General features: G+C 41.8%; 1 protein-coding gene across 3 annotated transcripts in view; it reads right to left on the reverse strand.

The window, feature by feature from the left end:
* LOC145442730 (zinc finger homeobox protein 4-like) overlaps positions 1 to 20,055 on the reverse strand; it is a 123,896-nt gene that overhangs the window by 28,973 nt on the left and 74,868 nt on the right. For 2 of the 3 annotated variants that reach the window (XM_080320714.1, XM_080320712.1), the window contains 7 exons: positions 14,300 to 14,510; positions 13,010 to 13,155; positions 12,368 to 12,513; positions 11,376 to 11,499; positions 9,503 to 9,724; positions 8,024 to 8,650; positions 7,311 to 7,505 (listed from right to left, as the gene is read on the reverse strand). In XM_080320714.1, coding sequence (XP_080176840.1) covers positions 7,311 to 7,505; positions 8,024 to 8,650; positions 9,503 to 9,724; positions 11,376 to 11,499; positions 12,368 to 12,513; positions 13,010 to 13,155; positions 14,300 to 14,510 — 1,671 coding nt within the window. The remainder of the gene's footprint in view (positions 1 to 7,310; positions 7,506 to 8,023; positions 8,651 to 9,502; positions 9,725 to 11,375; positions 11,500 to 12,367; positions 12,514 to 13,009; positions 13,156 to 14,299; positions 14,511 to 20,055) is intronic. The other variant, XM_080320713.1, reaches the window with a different exon arrangement.

Genomic DNA, 20,055 nt, shown 5'->3' on the forward strand with positions numbered 1-20,055 from the left:
ACCGTATTAACCCGGTTGCTGGCGTCGAAAGGTTCTGTCCACGAAATACCTCGTAAAATGACGCCCGTTGTACGGAGTAATGGCTGCATCGTCGATTTTATCAATCGGATTGGATAGTGAGAAAACCGATATTAACTGCAAGGATATCACACTCAACGAAAAGTAGTGCAAATAGCGTCTCAAAAAAGTTAGAAAAATTACAGATAATACCGTAAAAACCAGTAGCATATTGTACTCCCGACGCAATGAATTTCCACCATGTACGCAACGGAGAACCGGCCCCTCCGTTCTGACCTCTACCTGCACCAAATGCTAAATTTTATTTGCACTCACTCCCAGTCTATGCTAGACACTCAGCCTTGGCAGTTCGCCACTTGTTTCCAGTAATTTATATTATCAAGGCGACGCCGTGTAAGCAAAAATACTAGGACCGCATACCACATGCTGTTCGGAGCATGATTGAAGCAATTGAACAGAACATTGTACCCGAAGCGATAATTGAACATATTTCACTGGAATATCTATACACCGCAAGAATTTCGATATTGATTGTACCAGACCTGCAAGACGCTATCTACATGCTGTTTGTTGTGCTAATACAAGCACGCTAGTACGGAGAGGCTATCCAATTAGCATACATTGAATTAGCCGCTGCGTTAATTAAATTATGTTGCAATCGGATTATTCCTTATGGAATTCAACAAAGACCAATCAAATTACGTCGCTACCTGCCTAAGTGCTTTCTGAAGCAGACGTCATGATCACGCGCCGTTGCATAGGATACAGGCATTGCCATTCCCCGACTGAATCTATGGCGCATGCCACGACCAGAATGCTAAGGGTGAAGTTGACAATCAAGTATACTGCAACTGCATAGGTGCATCGCCGACGAACGCTAGATTAAGTGGTCGTGCATGCATCTCACCACACCGATTCATCAGTCGCCCGTACACATAAACAACTCAGCCCACGCCAATTTGCAAATGTTTTGTTGCCTGCCGGATGGCAGAGTTGTTACCGATCATTAGCGTCTGTTTCTGTTGACAGCGGGAGAAGCTAGCAAACGCGTAATTAATATCCAGCGGCTCCTGTGTGATCACGATTTATCTAATCGCAGAATTAATCATAGCGCGTATCTTCCGTCATTGTGAATTAATAATCGGCAAATCTACATTTCATAAGACGGTTAGGCCTGATTGAAGGGCTGGGCACCTCCTACGCCACCAGAATTCCAGTTATACGACCCAAATCAATATTTCAAATTCGTTACCCAAAACCTAAACAATGTAGCGCTGCACAAAAAGTTCCTTCCCTCATACTACATGGTTAGTTGATTACGATGTTGTGATAAAGCCAATCGAGGTTTCAGCTCTTACGGTCAGAAGATATAGCGGAGAAATTATGTTTTCTATTCATGAAATAGTGATTTGTCACAAGGGGAGTGTGATTTCGGTACTCGAAAACAGACCCTTACTACTCGAAGCAAATAATTACCAGAGACTCGGATTCGAGTATACTCATATCGTTGTGTCAAGCCCTACTGGTTAGTCTAGCAAGTAAGCACGGCATCGCGGGGTTTCACTTAATATCTTATCTAGTTAACCCTTCGAACGGCAGGTTGTCTTATGTCTACTCTGATGGATGGGAGTGACATTTGAAGAACGAATCATATTTTTTTGCGATATTATTACTTTTCCTCGCTCCAACACATCCAGATAGCAATGTAGTGTGCAAACGGTTTGGCACTCGTTAGGATTAGATATCTAATTCACGTCGCTGCTAAATAGTACTTCCGCCTATCCATCCAACGCAAGCATTCTCGCACGCGGAAATAAGAAGCACGCTCTTAAATAGATGAACTTTTATGCGAGACCAATCGTGTGATTATGCTCAGTAGACAATGCGAAGAGTTAATTTCTTCCTATTTCCCGTACGAATTGTCACTCGGTTTCGTCACGGCATAATTAATATTAGTAGTCTGGGAGGTTTCTAAGGCTTCATTAAAGGACTTCCCCGGAGCCAGTTTTCGTGCAACGTACGCTAGTACATCTAAAGGGCGATTAATGAGATACTATTGTTTCACAAACAACCACACACGTGACATGACCAATGGTCATTGACTGCATTTTCGACAAGTATAATTAACCCTCCGGGTCAAGTGCGTTTCGCTTGCGACTTGCGTCTGCAAAGATTGCATTGTCAATAGCATTACCAAGCGGATGAGTAGATCACATGGAGATTTGGCGGCGTTAAAATTATTTTGACATTTAGGGTATAGATGCATTTCATTCATAGATTGAGATATTGCTAGGTCAGATACTGCTACTACACACTCGACCAGCATCAGAAGATAATCATTGATAAAATACCAAAAATCGTAGCGGGCTCGCGTATACCAAAGATTTATATTGGTGTAGTATATCCCACCATTCCAGCACTGTTCGACGTGGATTAACTAATCAATGTACCAAAAACCCATGAAAATATCTTACAATATTGTAAGAGTGCGGTGTTTATATTACTGGACGATATGATAGTGTTATGTTCTTGACCCCAAATGGGGTCGCGACGCAAGCTTGACAAGGCCTGGTCTATAGTTAACGGATGATGTTCTTGATTTACCATCACGGAATGCGTACCTGTGACAGTCATTCCGATGATAATACGCGAATGAGGCACAACAACACAACAACTTCACTGACATAGTTCCCAGCTCGTCAAACCTTACGACGGCATGAACTCTGGACAAAGCAATCAAGTCGTCCAAATTCATCAGACCGTTATCTAGTTTTGCGCACCTGTAATAGCAGGTGTTGTTGAGTGCCTCTACGATTTCCGATTCTGCCAGATTCTCCACCTAAAACGTCCAGTCAACCGCGTCGCGGGGCGCCGGCGACATTTTATTTTCCGTGTATGTTTACCTAATTAATCGGACCGCCGGTAAATTAAACGTATGACTGATGGAAAACGGTCAGGAATCATAAACACTCATTCCTGATGAACACAGCTTCGCGAACAAAGCCTTAATTGCACAATCCTATAATTACAAGCGCTGTAATACGGGTTCGAATTTTACCAAGAGACTATACGGTACCGGGAAAGCGCCTCATTATTAGATGCTGCTACTCGAGTAGAAGTAGAAGTGAAGCCACAAATTTCTACTCAATTACAGGTTGAAGTAGACTCTTGGAGGTACAGAGCTTCAATCTACAATTGAATAATAAATTCATATTAAAATATACTCGAATATTCTGGACTGACACTCATTAGGGATCATCGTTAGCGACTATTGGAGTATTAAAAAGATAATTGAATACCAACAACCACAACCGTATAATACTTGGTGGCGATTAATTGGCGGTGGCTACTTTCAGTATTGCAAGATGCACCATCACGACGGTATACGGTACAATTATCGATATAATATACTCGGCAGTTACAATGATGGCTATTTTACGTGGTGCGACTGGTGCCCATGACGATGTCACACATGAAACTGATACAAACTAACCCCGAATTTACTTTCGACTATTCAAAATCAAAAGAGTAAAACTTCAGTAGTTTTGCCGAAAACTATTCCAGCAGAAGTGGCATTAGTAGTCAAAAACATATCCATGTGAGTAGGCACAGCAAGTCAGCAAACCCTACAAGTGCGTCGTTACTGAATGCCCTTATACATAACGTGAGGGGGCATTACATGCAACCTAATAGATGAATTTGCTTGATACCGAATGGGGTATAGATGACAAACGTCGGATTCGGATACAAAACCTAGGAGTTCTCCAGATTTTGATACTATTACCATCCTAACGCCCTAGCTATATTTGACGTCACGAAGTAACAATGACTGCCTCTTCGCGTGCTCGGCGCGTCAGAACTGCTACACGCACAATTAGAATAGATGCAGAGCTTAGAGAAAAACATATGATCACTTTCTTCGGAGCACGTGAATAATAGCGAACAGGACGGATTTAATTGCCATACTCTTGTTATTCACATTCCGGTACGCGTACTCAAGGCAAATTTATTTCCTCCTTCGCATCACTGGCGGCAAAACTAATCACCAGGATATGAAACACCGTGCAGCACCATGCATGGAACGGCAACGGATGCAGTATACACTGTGTGACCAATTGGAATTGGTAAGTGTGCTAGTGTATCGAAGAGCGCATCATCCATAGTCAGCTATTAGGATTGGAATTTGCTAGGCTAATGAATCAGCCCCATTGCGACCACTGCGTCGCAAATTCCAACGGCTTCTTCACTTCAGAATCTAAAGCGCATAAGCACAATACACGTGCGTCCTCGTCGTCCAGTATGTCCGGCACGAATTAAAATATAAAATAGAGCCGGGTCCTACGATAAGTATCGTATGCCCCGATAGAGCGCTTCTCTCTATCAAGTATGACGGACCATGGGTATGGAATAGTATTTTGCCGCTGATAAGACAGTCGCCGAGCATATCCATTTTCCACATTCAAGTATAAATACAAGCAGATTCCACTGAATGCACACTATAGTCTACACTCGAAATTACAACATCGCGATCTGACATATCTATTATCTACCGACACATGTCACTCCATTTTCATGGCTTATCCTTTTTATGTCATTTTCTGTTATTTTTAATTGAGTGTCCAATACTCTTGTTCCTCAGTTCTTGACTAAGGTGAGTGTTTGATTGAAAGACTAACCCAAGTCGATTCGACTCCTTCCTATCTTTTCGTTTTGTCGCAATCTTGTGGTGTTTTGAAATGATAAAATTTGAAGATACTGAACTGAACAATAAGGTGGGTTGCCCGACATATGAGCATGCGACACAATCAAAAACGACACTTCAGCATGTGACTTTATAACCTAAAAACTTACCATAACCCGAAACATAGCCCTAAAATTACCCCTTATATATATCGTAACCCCATGCCTAACCCTGACCCAACTACAAATCCAGCCCCGTCCTACCCCTAACCATGAATTTAACCCACATGCTCATGTGTCGCATGCCAAATTGTCGCGTGCCGAAGTGTCGCAAGCTCACATGTCCACGGACCCAATAAGGTACCGACCATTGATCAGATGATCAGTCTGTACAAAGTTACAATATGTGCACAATGTAAAGCAAAATTCCCAAAGCAGTCGTAATATCAGGCCATGCTGTATGCCGCGACGCGGAGAGCACATTGCGAGCGTGACTTAAATTCCCTCAGAATATAAAATGCAGAGCATGGAGTAACGCCCCCCTCGCCGATATGGCATAAACACCGCACGGCAAGTCTGGCTGCGCCAATTTTCGTCCGATGCATATTTGTACACTCAATTACGCCCCGGTTATGATGAAGAAAATTAAGTACGTTATTACACAGCGCGCTTATGAATAATTCAGCGTTTTGAAACGCACAAAATTAGGTCTTATTGAGGTCGGGAATCGTGTCAAGCACCCTTGGGATAATAGTTTCCGTATGAGTACATACGCAGGGACGTCCGGCACGTATGATTTCACGTTGGAACTCAGCCCCGTCTACAAATCTTGAAAGGATTTTGAAATCAAGCCGGGTCCACTCGCACGTTTCTGATGATGGAATTATTTTCCTGACTCCGACACGGAATTGAAAACCTGTTTGATTCGATTAATCTATAGGGAATCACCGTATTCTGCCGAGTGGCATCGTAGGATTTATTGAATATGGTATTAGAGCGAGTCGGTCGACAGACCACCGTAATGGTATGACAGTGATAATATGCGCTTTAATTGCGGCGCCTCATGGGGAAATAAACTCATTAGCGCTGTACGCGAGGGTCAACCAGACCTATGTTACAGATTAATAGCTCCTTAACGCGAAATTAGATTGGGATTGATCGGATGGTAATGTATTAGTTCTAGCGTTGCTGAACAGGTTCGATATCTGACTGCGTTCCGTTCGCCCCGGAAGCATAAATATAGGTGCTAAACTGTAAGTACAGAAGTGGAAAATAAGTGCATCTACCAGATTTCCAGCGAACGAAGCGAAAGCTGCACACACAAAAAGAAGATCAAGAATTGATCCATTCGATATGTAACGACCGTTTACGCCGCTGTGAGCGGCTTTTTCGTTTCAGTTCAAGATTAAATAACAAAGTGTTCAGTATATATCGCTCTGTTCGTCACCTTGAATCACGCGTGGTTTCGTGACATCGTTACTGGGGCCTAAATAGCAACGTTTCTATGAATTATGAAGGCGCGCGCGGACTAATGTAACGTTATATAGTCGTGGGGACAAATTATTGATATCATAGTCGGCTCTTCCCCACACCGACTTTCGCTTCACAAATTATATAACCCGCCACCCATAAGCATACCGTGTTTGAAATTTACCAAATTACTGAAAATAGCATAGGGAACGACCACCAACACAGCCCGGTTTAGTGCCTTTGCGCGTTCTCAATCAACAGAAGATGTCATTAGCTCCCGCAGTCACGCAAAACAAGCGCGGTTATATATAGGCAAGTAACTCTTCCTACTTCATCTCAAGGTTGACGCGTAATTAGTACCATATTCGCAGCAAGAAACGCTCCCAAATCGATGTCACAGCTCATGGAAAGTCATTCGTGCGTTGAGAGCGGTTTGTTTCTGGTAATGACAGAGTGTTGGAGTGGCGTGACTTCGGGAAAAGGGCCCGAGCGTTGCATGAAATTAAAGCGTCACCTCGTCATAACTCCGTTGAACTTGAGGAGTTAGTTACGCGTGAAAAGAATTTCCTAAAACGGTGGTGGCAACGCGCCGAGTCTTTCACGACGTGTCACCTTTCACATTTTAGTTACCATTTAAAACTTTTAATTTGGTTTATCCAAAAAATCAAAATTGATACTTATTGAATTCATTCATCCGAATCTTGCAACATATTATAAGCTTGAATTTGGTTTATCACACAAAGCTAAATTGCTACTCATGCAATTCTTACATCTGAATCTTGCATTTTTGCTGTGGTTATTTAATGCCTATTAGTTAATTGTTATCTGCTTGAACATGTTCCACGTTTGCGCATAATTATGCCTCAACGATGCAGCCTCATAAGGCTACGCAAACCACACCAAACCACATTGCATTCTGGTAACATTGGCTACTGTACAGTGTACATCCGTGAGTCGGTTGCATCTAATCATTTGAGAGTGCTGCTCTTCCGCTAGATGGCATGAGAGGCGAATGACGTACGTAAGTTGAATAACGCGGGTTTGGACGGAGTTCAATCGATATGCTCAGAAAGTCGGAAGACAACGAGATTACAACGTGAAAATACTGTGAAGCGGCATCTTAAACAGAACATTCACCATACCTGAGTCGTGTAATTGCATATTCGACATAAGTAGCCGTCGGTCTGTGATTTGGTCACCCATTCGGACTCGTCCAGAGTATTTCTCGAATAGCGCGGGGTGCGGACGTGAGTGCAAAACGACTCCAAATCGTTGCACGAAAAATTACAGCAGATCCCGCACGTGAACAGATATTGGTCGGATGTCGATTCTGGATTCTGAGCAAGGAAAACATGAAGTTTTTCACACGCTATGACTTCATAAAACCACCACTAAACCATGGAACCAGATGCGATTCATCAGTACGGCCTGTCCCTATTATTACAGTACATTATCACATACCTCAGCTGCATCTGGCAGTATTTAGAATGAAACCAGGCCAGTTAATACTTATATACTATTGATGTCAACTCAAGTTTTTACATGCAAATAAGGCTATCACGTGATATATCTTTAGCTCCGTGGTGACCATTTCGATGATAACGGGAGGTGATAAATCAGCAAGAAAGCTCTTACAGTGCAGTTTGCAATGGATGATGTAGATTCAGTCGATGCTATCATTCTATTTTAATTCAATTACAGCCGGTGTTGAGTCATATCGATATTCTTGATAATCATGTAATGAGATATTAGTCTTTCATTACTGGATAGACGTAAAAATAGGTCACCCGTAATTAGTTCAACTGCCTCGCGGGCCGTAAGTAGTTTTGATCGCAATGAAGCGTAATACACTCACGTTCATGTCGTGCATGCTAATGTCGGCTCCATCCGTCAGTTTTGCGGCAGGGTTGGTGAACCGATCTTGAGACAAAACGTTACGAAAAAGCTGCATTTGCTGCTGCATCAGGAGCTGCTGTTGGATTAGAGACGAAGCCGACCCCGCGTCATTGGCTCCCGCAAATTGCGACATCATTTGCTGGTACTGCTGCGCCACTAGCAGCTGCTGATGGGCGAGGAACTGCTTCTCTCTCTCTTTCGAATTTTCCTGGGCTTCGCCGCCTGGTGACTGCATTGGATTTTGCATCGAAGCAAGGTAATAGTACAGAGCGGCCAATGGGTTGTTTTGATCCTGGTCCGGATTTGATGATGGCCTTTCGGACTTGAAATCGTCCTCGTTGTTCGCCTCGCGTTTGATTACTTTCTGAGACTCGAACCTTCCGTGGGGTATACCGGACAAGGCCATGTTGTTTGAGTGCTTCTCGCTTTGCATGTGGATGCGCAAATTGCGTGGTATGTCGGTCTCGTAGTTACACACGTCACAGCGCCACATCTGGCGACGGCTGCCGCTGGACGCGGTTGGCGAGGGTGTGTCTTTTAGTCGTTTTGCAGACGGCGACGAGTCCGATGGTTGATGCTTGGTCGTCTGGAAAGAACTCTAATTAGCTCGACTTGACCAGAATGCAACGATTTCTAGACTTCATGCAAATTTGTCATGTAGTAAACGAAAGTCGTGTACAATCAACACTCAGATTAGGACCCAATGTACCGTGCACATGACCCATTTCAGAGCCTATCGTAACTTCAAAATGTTCTCCAACCATGGTATCCATTAAGTTTGCATCACATTGTATTCAAAAAGGTTTGTGCCCAGTGCCCATCCCCCAGTTGAAACCTCTGGTGCTCACCCACTTTGACCATGCGAGTTATGCAATGATCGACTTAAAATTATCAACATAATTTATTTCCTTAGCATGTTTCAGCTTTGCACGGTATTGAATCACCCAGATCACAATCCTTAGGGTAACTGCTGAGTGCTGACAGCCAGCCTGGAGCTAATCAAAATATGAGACGGATGATAGGCTGGGGCAGTGGTGTAATTAATTATTTGATCGATCGCTAATCACGATCAGCCAGTGATCACAGCAACGTATTCAGCACTCAAAGTGTGAGCGTTTGATTCATAATTAGAAATAAATTAATTGGTAACAGCATCAGTCATCTTGACCCTACCTCTATCAACACCTATTCCTACATCTTTTAGAGTATTATGTACAAAAACGAATCGTGGAAATATCGTTTGCTAAACCACATTCTGCGTTTCATTTATGCAAAAGGAATAATGAACCAATACCCCTTTTTGATTAAAAGCAAGATCATCAATATGGACAGTGGGCACAGCATGCTATTTGGGATTATTAAAATATTCTGTTACATTGAATTTAAGCCAAGTCAAAATGTTACAGCCTAAACACGCCTAGTTACATGCATCTCAAACCTGTTGCTGCCTGTAATTACGGTACTGATCTCGAAATATTACCGGCGACGAGCTGGCGTCGGCGATGTTGCTTGGCGCGTTTCCGCCGGCTCTTTCCTTGTCATGGTGTTGACGTTGGTGCTGCATCGTCTTGACGTTGTACAGGTGCTTGTCCGATTGCATGTGAATGCTCAGGTTGCCTTTTGTGGTCGTTGAATAGTTGCAGACTTCGCATTTGAACGGCTGAAAGCAATGTGCGATCGTTCAGTATTCGTTACACGGTGCCAATTCACCAATAGAGGTGGTCAAAGTAGTCTGCGTGGCTACTCAAGAGCGGAGAGGTAAGGTGGAGAAATACCAGACTCTGCATATCGTGCGATGGGCAAAATCACGAACAAAGATGGATGAGATACGTATCGCCGGTATAGTGCTGGGTTGGCGAGGATCTTGGGAGGTCGCAAGCGCGGAAGAGCTGATCAAATCTGTAGGCACGAAAGGGTGCATGGTGAAGCCCCGAGTGCTACGACGCGATTCATGGGTGAAGTATTACACTTGATTTTGCAGACCAAAGCGAATAAGGCATGGGTAGGTCAAATTGCATTTGCATGGTGTACAAGGGGAGCATGCGACCGAATTAGCGCAGCAATGTATTACTGCACTAGACCTTTATAAGCAATAAACCCCTGGAAATAGAAAAAAATGACGCAAGTATCCGCTAAATTACGACTAGAAACACAAACAGAATTTCTGAAATTGCAAAACGCATTTTAGCGGCTAACCCAAAAGAACAGTATAAATAGGTGCGATTTCTTAAAAGTATTTGCGATTTCCTTGATACTGGAACTATTGTGACCGATTGCTATGACAACTCCACTTATACTTGAGTAAGTAAAGTAACAGTAGGCGAATTCTACTAGAGTATGCCAAAAAGAGGAATTTCTACGTTACTGGTTTGATCACCTAATAGGGATTATAAATTCGTTGACCAGATTTTTTTATCAGCGTTAATGTCGTCGGAATTGAATGAAATATACTTCAAAAATGATCGGGACCAGTCCAGATTCCAGATCTATAGTAGGACATGGGATAATGTCGATGAACATGATGTACAGTCTCCCTACGTACTGACTCGGACCCACGATATCACATGTGCCATACCACATGTATCATACGAAATATCTTCTTGCCCGCGAAAATCGAAACCATGCCTCCTTTGCATAAAAAGCCGCAACGACAAGAAAGGCGAACGCAAGTTCCTGACATAAGGCCTCATTTACTAACAGCGTGGTTAGAAAACTCTAATTAGTCTCTACTGCAGCTTTAAATGACATTGGTATTGATTACTCGGCGATGAATTCCCTACACACCTCACCGTCACACTAGATTGCAAGCAGACAATACGCAAGATTCAACTATAGCATTTTGGTGCGAGCGATGTATCATTAGACTGACCGAATAGTTGTCGGCCAGACCCCCATACTAAACAATATCGATTTTTTTGTAATCAAACATTACCACAATTACTAGCACAACCTTATCAAAAACGGATCACAACGTCACATCCCCTCTTGAATATTCAAGTCGAATCGTATCCACAGGCACAGCCCCCACGATCAACTCAACATTAACAGCCCGAAGCTTCATAAGAATCATATATCGCTACATCATCCGGCAATCAGCGAGTGTCTTAGTTAATCAGTAGCCGACTTGAAAATCCTTATTACACTACGCAGAGCAGGGTAATTTAATCGCTTGATTTGTGCAAACAGTCAGACAACTTGGCAACGCTCATTACTTCCAATTCGTTGACACAAAATAATTAGCACAGTTGACATTAGTTTATGGCTGCGATACAGCCGTTACCGACGTTTCGTATAGGGTAATGGGTACATACCTTGTATCCACACGCGTAGCTTTCTCCGCGAGAGAGACGGGGGTGCGGTTGGTTTGTGTTGCAATAAAGACAGTCGCTCGTCTCGTCTGCGTGTTTCTCTCTCATGTGCGCGTCCAGTGTTTGTCTGTTGGAAAATTTACGCCTTTCAATCATCTTGCAACGGCTGTTTATTCCGTTTTTACGACGTTAATTCACGCTATCCTTATCTTTAATCACATCCTAAGCGAGGTGACTATGTGATAAATATTTTGGAAGTTATTCGTCACATATTACAGCTCTATACAGCGTTTTGATGACGAGAAACGCTCATTTTCGAGAATCAATCCTAAATTCTCAAAACACGTTCTCGAGAGTCGAACACATGTGGAAGGATTGTCGTACCCTTCTTTGAATCGCTTGGTAGGACCATAGCCACGAAGCAACACGGCACCGTGGACCTCTGGCATTTTTGACTCCGACATTATGACATCTGTTATAAAAAGATTCATCGAATCCATGATGTTACCGAATTGTTCGAACACCCCCGCCCCCCCCCCAAAAAAAAGCAAAAGGAAATGTAACTCATAAATTTCCATCCTGGTTATTCAATGTCATATAGTAGATAACCGTTTCATTCTTTCTCAACAAATAATAGTTAGATGTTAAATACATCAAGGTAAACATAGATGCTAGTTTGTTACTAGCAACTTAATACAACCAAATATATCAATTTCTGTTCATGGCAATATGTTTTTTATGGACTTCGATCTTCATTTTCGCCAGACTCGCGTAAAATTTTCGTAAAATTATTTCATCCTGTTAGATGTTCAACAAAAGAAGGTAAGCATAGATGCTTGTTTAGTTAGAAAGACATCTACCCGATACTGGCCAATCGAATCCGAAGACCAATAGAAATTCATTGGCTATGGTGTTACTAGGATCCGATTACGAAGTGCATGCATGCATTATACTTTCTCCACCGAAAAGAGGCCGACAGTGTTCAAATCAGTCACCTGTATTTGTAATGCCAATTGCATTTGGGACATTTGAGCGTCTTGCACGAATTCCTGGATTGGAAAAGTGACATTTGAAACATGGGATCGAGATTAGTGACTCCACCGATTCCGCCGAACATAGATTCTTTTGACTTTGTTGATCCCTGTTAATGGATATATGTTGTTGATGGGGGTGCACTTGCGCTACTAACTCAAGCAGTTATAGTTTTAGACTACTTTCACAGTTTTGTAGGTCAAACTACTCAGTTTTGCTCTTTTGATTTTGTAAAGTAGAAAGTAGTTTGACCAAGTCGACCTGTTACGCGGTCCACTGCAAGAGTTGATGTTTAACTAACGACAGTTGTTGTCACAGCCGATCATTGCTCACATGCTCACTGATCAGTGATCCGCGCCATGATTATGGCTGAAGCACTGACAACTCACTGAGCCACAGTGGCAGTCAAACTGATCAGAGTCGCTGAGGCTGAAGCCATGAATCCGACTATGGTTTTATCGCTTTCATAATTCATGTATGTTACAGCAATCCATGATTATTGATAATTACCGCAGCAATACAACAACAACAACAACAACAACCACAGCACTGAGTTCTGGTGTGCGGGAACTACAGATAGCTTTGGCATTGCAAAAAACGTTTACCTTCCCGTTGCTGCCCTGCAACGGAGAACTGTTTTTCCTCCCATTTTCGGACATACCGCACGCAATCGACTTCGACGCTCTTTCTATATCTGTCGGCTGATTGCGTGATGGACAATTCACACGCGATTCTATCGCAAGAGCGAGGTCTAGAGAAACGGAAAAGAAAGAGGTATAGCATAGGCGTTTGGTTCAAATTAGTAAATTAACATTCAGTAGCCATAACTTCATCGCACCTTACCAATATCAGAATCTTGGGCCGATACAGATTTCGCCGATATGCCCTATTTTGGGCAATAAAGTCATTATTTCAATTAAATCTTTTAATTAGTTCTGTGAACTTATTATATTTACAACAAAAATGCAACTCAATTGTAGTTAAGAAAACACAATTTTCGGCATTTTCAGTAGGAGGGGACTCCATATTACCCACATGAATTAATCCAGTTCCAGTAGTAGCGAATACTTGAGCAATCGTAGGAGTGGCGGCGTCATTGAAAAGGGCGATAAATATCGACCGAAGTTAGCCGATACCGATATTTCTACGGATACATAAATCGGTCGGACTGTATTTGCGTGTGCCGCATCGGTTAGAGCCAGCAATGATACGGGATTTCTCGTCTAAATTCTGGCTGACCTCTGGAGTGCATAACACTCACTCACGCGTTGACTGATAACGAAACGCATGGTTATCTATCTCCGTGAAAGGTTCAGTATGGCATCAGAGTAACACTTGCTAACGACGGGAAAACATGAGCAATTAGGACTTGATGAGATTCCATTATACACGGTTATTTACGTGCAGGACATTGTTAACACGATCGCTACCTAATAAAAATTCAACAGCGCGAAGTAGTTGCTCATTCAAATATGTCCAGATGGTTCGGATCCAAACACGAAAGGGATGTCAGTACAAGGGGCATACTGTGCGAAACGCTCTCGGGCCAACAACGATTTAAGGTAATATCGAAGGACACACATATGCTAGATTACATGTCTACAATATTTGAGGCATTCACCGGATATGGTTGAATGGACAGTGGACACTGGACATGTCCGGAATAGGATAAAATAATATAGTACATCCTATTTCATTTTAGATTCCCAAACTTATTATGTCATCGTTACTCTGACCATACAACTATTTGAACTTGAACACAGAGTATATTTTGGCTAGTATGCTAAGCCCAGATTAGTTCCTTTTGCTTTGGAATGGTATTGAATTATCGATGTATTGCCATGTTATAAGGTCGACTTACTATCCATCAGTCGAGAGCGGTTGATGAGACATACCTGTTGCGGGGATTTCTTGCTCCGTACAGGTGCTTGTTTTAGAATCTGACCCTGGCTTTATTTCCGGGTCACTGTCGATGCGCATTTCGTCTTGATCGTTCATTTTCATATCGCTGCACTCCGAAGATCTCAGGTTTGTTTCATCACCAGACTTTGCGCAAATATGACTAAGGTCTACGGAACCATGAATCGGATTGTGATATTTGGTGTCCTGGCAAGATAAAGAGAAATATGTTAAAGACTACGACGCATAATAAGCTATAATTTGAATGAGATGATAAATAAATTAATTCGCGCCTAATGCGCGATAAAGTACATTTAACTATATCCAGATACGTTCACTTTTGTTTGCAAGCAGGCTTTCGATAGAGTTCTTCCAGGGGAACATTGTAAAATCAATGTATAGGATCCACTGTCGAGGTTCTCAAGTCTGAACTAAACGAATGTTCCTGACCATCCACAATTCTGCCGCTGTGGACAACATATCCAAGAATTTGGGTTAGCCGAGGTTAACTGTAATCAAATTACTATCCCTGATTGCCACCACGCGAATGTAAATGCGGTTTAATTATATCTCATGTGGATATGATTTAATGTTTAAGAAATTTGTAATTGCTCGCTAATGACTGGCAATGTATGTTGCGCCATAGTGATTTACTTCGTGAAGTTATCGCAACATCGCTTTTGAAATCCCCTTAATGTACTTGCCAATTGATATTGCTTGCTGACATGCTAACGTTTGCTCGGCTTACAAACGGATAATACGACATACGCACCGCTTCCAAACGGAACGGTGTCTCTTGCAAGTCTAGTTAACCATCTTAGAATACGTTAAAGGCTAATTAGATATTTGTCTTGGTCGTAAATAGAAGCTATCAACCGCGCGGTTGGAAGATGGCAAATATTGCCATAAATTCGTTGACCATTTCTTGTTAATCGCGCAATTCAAGGTAATGAGACAACAAGCGATATGATATAGGAGCGCGATTTCAACAGCACTGAGAAAGTTCCAAGTACCTCACAAGCACCATGCAGTTATAATCAATCTCTGAAAAAAATATTTACAAAACACAATGTTAGAATATCCGTGCGTTATACATTCACTATCCCTACCTTATGATGACGTGAATGTGACGTAATATCTGGTAAAATTATGCCCCTGGAAAAGTTGAGTGTGCACGGAGGAGAAAATTGTCCTACTTAAAATCCTTCACATACATACATACAGTTTGTCTTGTAAAGGTGGCGAATCTAACGACGGATGTGACATATACTATTATGCGATACAAACAGGCACAGCAATGCTTGTACTACGGCCTACAGTACGTTGATGTGATAAATAATTATGTATCAGTAAAATAGAAGCAATACTGCTCGGGTATAGGCGAAAACGACGCAGCAAGTGTTGACTGGACACAATCAATCGACATATCCGCTAACAGCATCGTTTTATTATTCACAAAGGTAAAAACATTAATCCCTGTTACCCGTATGCCGTCTGCGGGGCATAAACGAACATCGTCAGACAAATCTACCACAACTTGTCGGCGGACCAATCGCTCCTCGCGGCATATCACATCTAACTCCTGCTACTCTTTGAACTTAAACTGTTGATAAGCAGAAATATCCTCCAATAAAATTAGAACTAATCGATTATGTCACCTGGAGACAATATTGGGTCACACATGAATGTACTCTTACAATGCAGCATGAGAACGTTGTGTGCCACAATATCGGCTATTGCGCAATTGTACATCCTTGGTTGCATTTCTGAAACATTTTCACGCCTGCGAAATGTATAACGTGCAAAAAATTATTTGCATATTAACGCACCGAAAGGTGATAATTTCGTTAGAACTTGAGTTGGAGTCTACTCCAACGGTGGTTATCTTGACTACACCTCGAGCTTTAGCAACCGCGTGGTTACACAAATTTCAGATGCTCTACCGATCGCAACGACCCGTTCGCTGATGAGATATTGACACACTAATGAAGGAATAGTAATTAAATATTTGGACAAAGTTTTTCATTAATAAGAAGGTCGAAGGGCGTTTAAGGAATAAATAACGAAGTCATTAATTCGAAGGAACGGTCGTACGATTGGCGTACCTTGTCATATGTACTAGCAGGTTTTAATAGACAATTTGCCGCATGTAGGTCTCCTAGCTTGTACTTGTCCCTCCTGCTACTACATTGTTCAAATGGATTCTAGATAACTAGCAGTTGCAGTATCCCACAACAGAATCCCTTGTTTGTGATTGGGCCTTTATAATTGAATGCCCTGGGAGGGAAATCGAGGACAGACGCAGTCCTAATTAGGCAGGCATACATTTGTTAATTACGCTTGCATTATTGAATTGGAGGATCATTCTCATTATACCTCATTTACGGCGGTAGCCGTAACATTTAATTAGCTACTAATTTTCGACTCTGGTGTTGCATTACGGTCCTTATTCCTTCGACACAGAATATGGTCAAAGGTGAAAATGAATCTAGGACAAATGTTTCTACGAAAATCACGACAAAACAGCAGTCCTCCATACCTAGTTAGAGTAGAGAAGAAGAGTCTAGATTCCACAACGGTTTTACCTTATCCGACTATTATTGCGTCATCGTTATTGTGACGTAGCACTAAAACCGTGACCTCGTGCTGATAGTGATAGACATTACTTTTATCTACTTTTTTGCAGCCAATACCCTTGCCAGCGAACCCGAACATTCGTTACCCAAGGCACTTTGTGTAATTAAGATATTGTGCCCGCGGCTCCGACGTTTTATCAACTAACGCAAAACGCTCCCAAGCAACGATCTTCAACTGCAATACAATTTAGCAGTAGATCATGAAGTCCACCCTGAACCAGTTCTACTCAGAAATTTGTCATGACTGTGTCCACTGACCAAGGGCTGTTCAAAAGTAACTGTTTGTTCTGGATTCCAGCCATTCAGTCATCAAATTGTCAGGTTACCCTGAAAAACGCTGCACACCAAATTTGGTTCAATTCTAACAAGTATAGGGCTCCGCAGATCCAATTAAAATTTTTAATTTAAATAGGAAAACTAAAAAAAAATTTCAAATTTTACTGTCAACCCCATGAAATTGTTGAGCTGTCTTCAGAGACGATGCAAAACAAATTTGACTCAATTCCAACTAGTAGAAGCGGAGTTATTGGAGTTTTTCGTTGATAATCCGCGGATTATCCACCAATCAAGGATAATCCAAGAAATATCAACGAAAAATTTCAATAACTCTTTTTCTACTAGTTGGAATTGAGTCAAATCTGTTTTGCATCGTCTCTGAAGACAGCTCAACAATTTCATGGGGTTGACAAAAAAAAATTGAATTTTTTTTTTAATTTTTCTATTTAAATTAAAAATTTTTAATTGGATCTGCGGAGCCCTATACTTGTTAGAATTGAACCAAATTTGGTGTGCAGCGATTTTTAGGGTAACCTGACAATTTGATAACTGAATGACTGGAATCCAGAAAAATAAGTTATTTTTTGAACAGCCCTACTGACCATTCATAAGTATCTAATTCACATATTCATCAAATGCCAACTCATCGGATTGCTACCCACCGCGTTGGCTCAAGTAGATGTTTGGCGACGAAACTTCGTCTCATAGAAACTCAATGAAACTACGGAAGGGAACATCATCTAAACTTAAAGCCATTAACCGCTTAAAGCAATTCATTCTGGATTGATTGGGCGTCGCGCGAATTTCTAAACTGGGAAATAGTTGGGCTTCCGCCGACGTGAGCGAAAGTGTTTGATTAGGGCTACAAAATGATGCACAGAGGTCGTTAGGAGGATTCGACAAGCAAGGAACTTGTTAGCCGACAGCCCTGCAATCTTCCTATACATCCTGTCATTTGGTAATGGATAGGAAGCCCGACTAGCAAGCGATTGTGCAAAATAAACTACAGTTCCAAAGATGATTCACGTCCACCTGGCTACTTTGAGCTGACTGTACGCATTCTGCATCAATTGGATTAGGATCGAGGAATGCAATGTATTTTCGATTAGGAAGGATAGCTAACATCCAGTGCACATTTTTCTCAGTGATGGTTTCGCAGCGTTTATAATTAGCAGCTGACTATTGCATATCGCTTGCGATTTATACGAACTATACATTGAATCAGATTTTTACTAGAAACTGCAGTCTGATAATACGTGCCTTATTGTAAATGCATTGTGCTTCACCATTCAATTGAGTAATGTATCACAGGGTTGTCTTTGAACTCTTCATTTCCTGTCATATTAAATATTTTGGTGTTTACTCCTAAAAGATTAGCGCGATTCCCAATAATGATATTTGGTATTTCGAAGTAGGCAAGGCACCGACAACATCTTATGTTCGGAAAGGTACGAACATCTTTAGCGAACACCTACTGTTTATCAATATTCCACTTCAGAACCAACGATACAATCAAGACTAGATCGATTTCTGCGATCGGCCTTTGACGCATATACTGCAGACTACAACGTACTCCCGCGTGTTAGCTGACAATTGCAACGCCACGAGTTTCAACTGGTTCCCTTTCATGCATATAATTTGCAACGTTTAATTACGTGTAATCGGTATATTGCCGAATACGGAAGAGCAATTTTAGTCCTAAACACTAATGCTTTGCGATCGGTAACACACTTACATTTTCGTCCTAGATAGTGGCACATCTGATGAGTACCTTAAATATTCCTACTGCCTATTGCATATATTCAATCAGCCTCTCCTTCGGAAATACACTCAACATGGATATCCGCCGATGATTACATTAGTTCCATAGAGAAAAATTCACTGCTCAGGTAGGCTGGCAATAAAGCGCAATGTGAATGAAGACATTCATTCATACGCCACGCGCTTTTGCTTTTGATTAGCAATTTGAACCGTCTTTTCCTGTGCTTATGCTGTCTTGCTGTGGTTTCGCAGTCTAATTCTAGACATTGTGCAATAAATATGCATGCTACGAGTAGTAGTTCACCGACCTCTGCCTCCCAAAAATCATTTCTTCAAAACACTGTATTTACTTGATAGAACAGTACTATCCAACGCACAGTTCATTGATCTGCGCCTCGCCAACTGGTAAGCGCCCGCTGGATGTGTGTTAAAAGCCGAGTGGCTCATGAATAACAATATTAATGAGGAAGTCAAATAACGAGCCTACGCCTAATTACGTTTTCCGCTGCCTGACAGCACACATCATTTCGCGTTATAATACTCGGCGCCTTAATTATCAGAATGGCGCTAATGGTAAGTGCCATACTAAATGAATGGGTGTTCGTTTGGCAGCGGCATGCCTGCGTATCCTGTGTTGTAACCAAAACTAACCATGCAGCGCGTCTATGGTGTTCCAAACGCTTTAGGTACTTTTGTAACTTAATTACACTTCACATTGTGATTACAGATACGATCTTTGTGTTTGTTATGATAGTCTCACGCGAGATGTAGCCAGTCGATGCAGACTTAAAGCTGGAGATAGTGTGATGAGTGTGACTTACAAATTGACCAGCAACGTGTATTTCATGGTTACAGAACTGAGCCGCAGACAATATCGTTCATACAACCAGACTTGGACAACTAGATAATTCTAGTTGTATAATTTCACTAAATTAGAGCGAAATGCCGGTAATCTAATTTCAATCTAATTTGTGAAGTGTTCCAAGCTCTAATTCTAATTCTAATCTAATTTGTGAAATGTTCATATGCTCTAATTCTAGTTCTAATCTAATTTGTTGAATGCTTCTAAACTCTAATTT

Source organism: Botryllus schlosseri, chromosome 7, assembly GCF_051294905.1.
Source record: "Botryllus schlosseri isolate E-star chromosome 7, Bs_hap1, whole genome shotgun sequence".
Lineage (NCBI taxonomy): Eukaryota > Metazoa > Chordata > Ascidiacea > Stolidobranchia > Styelidae > Botryllus > Botryllus schlosseri.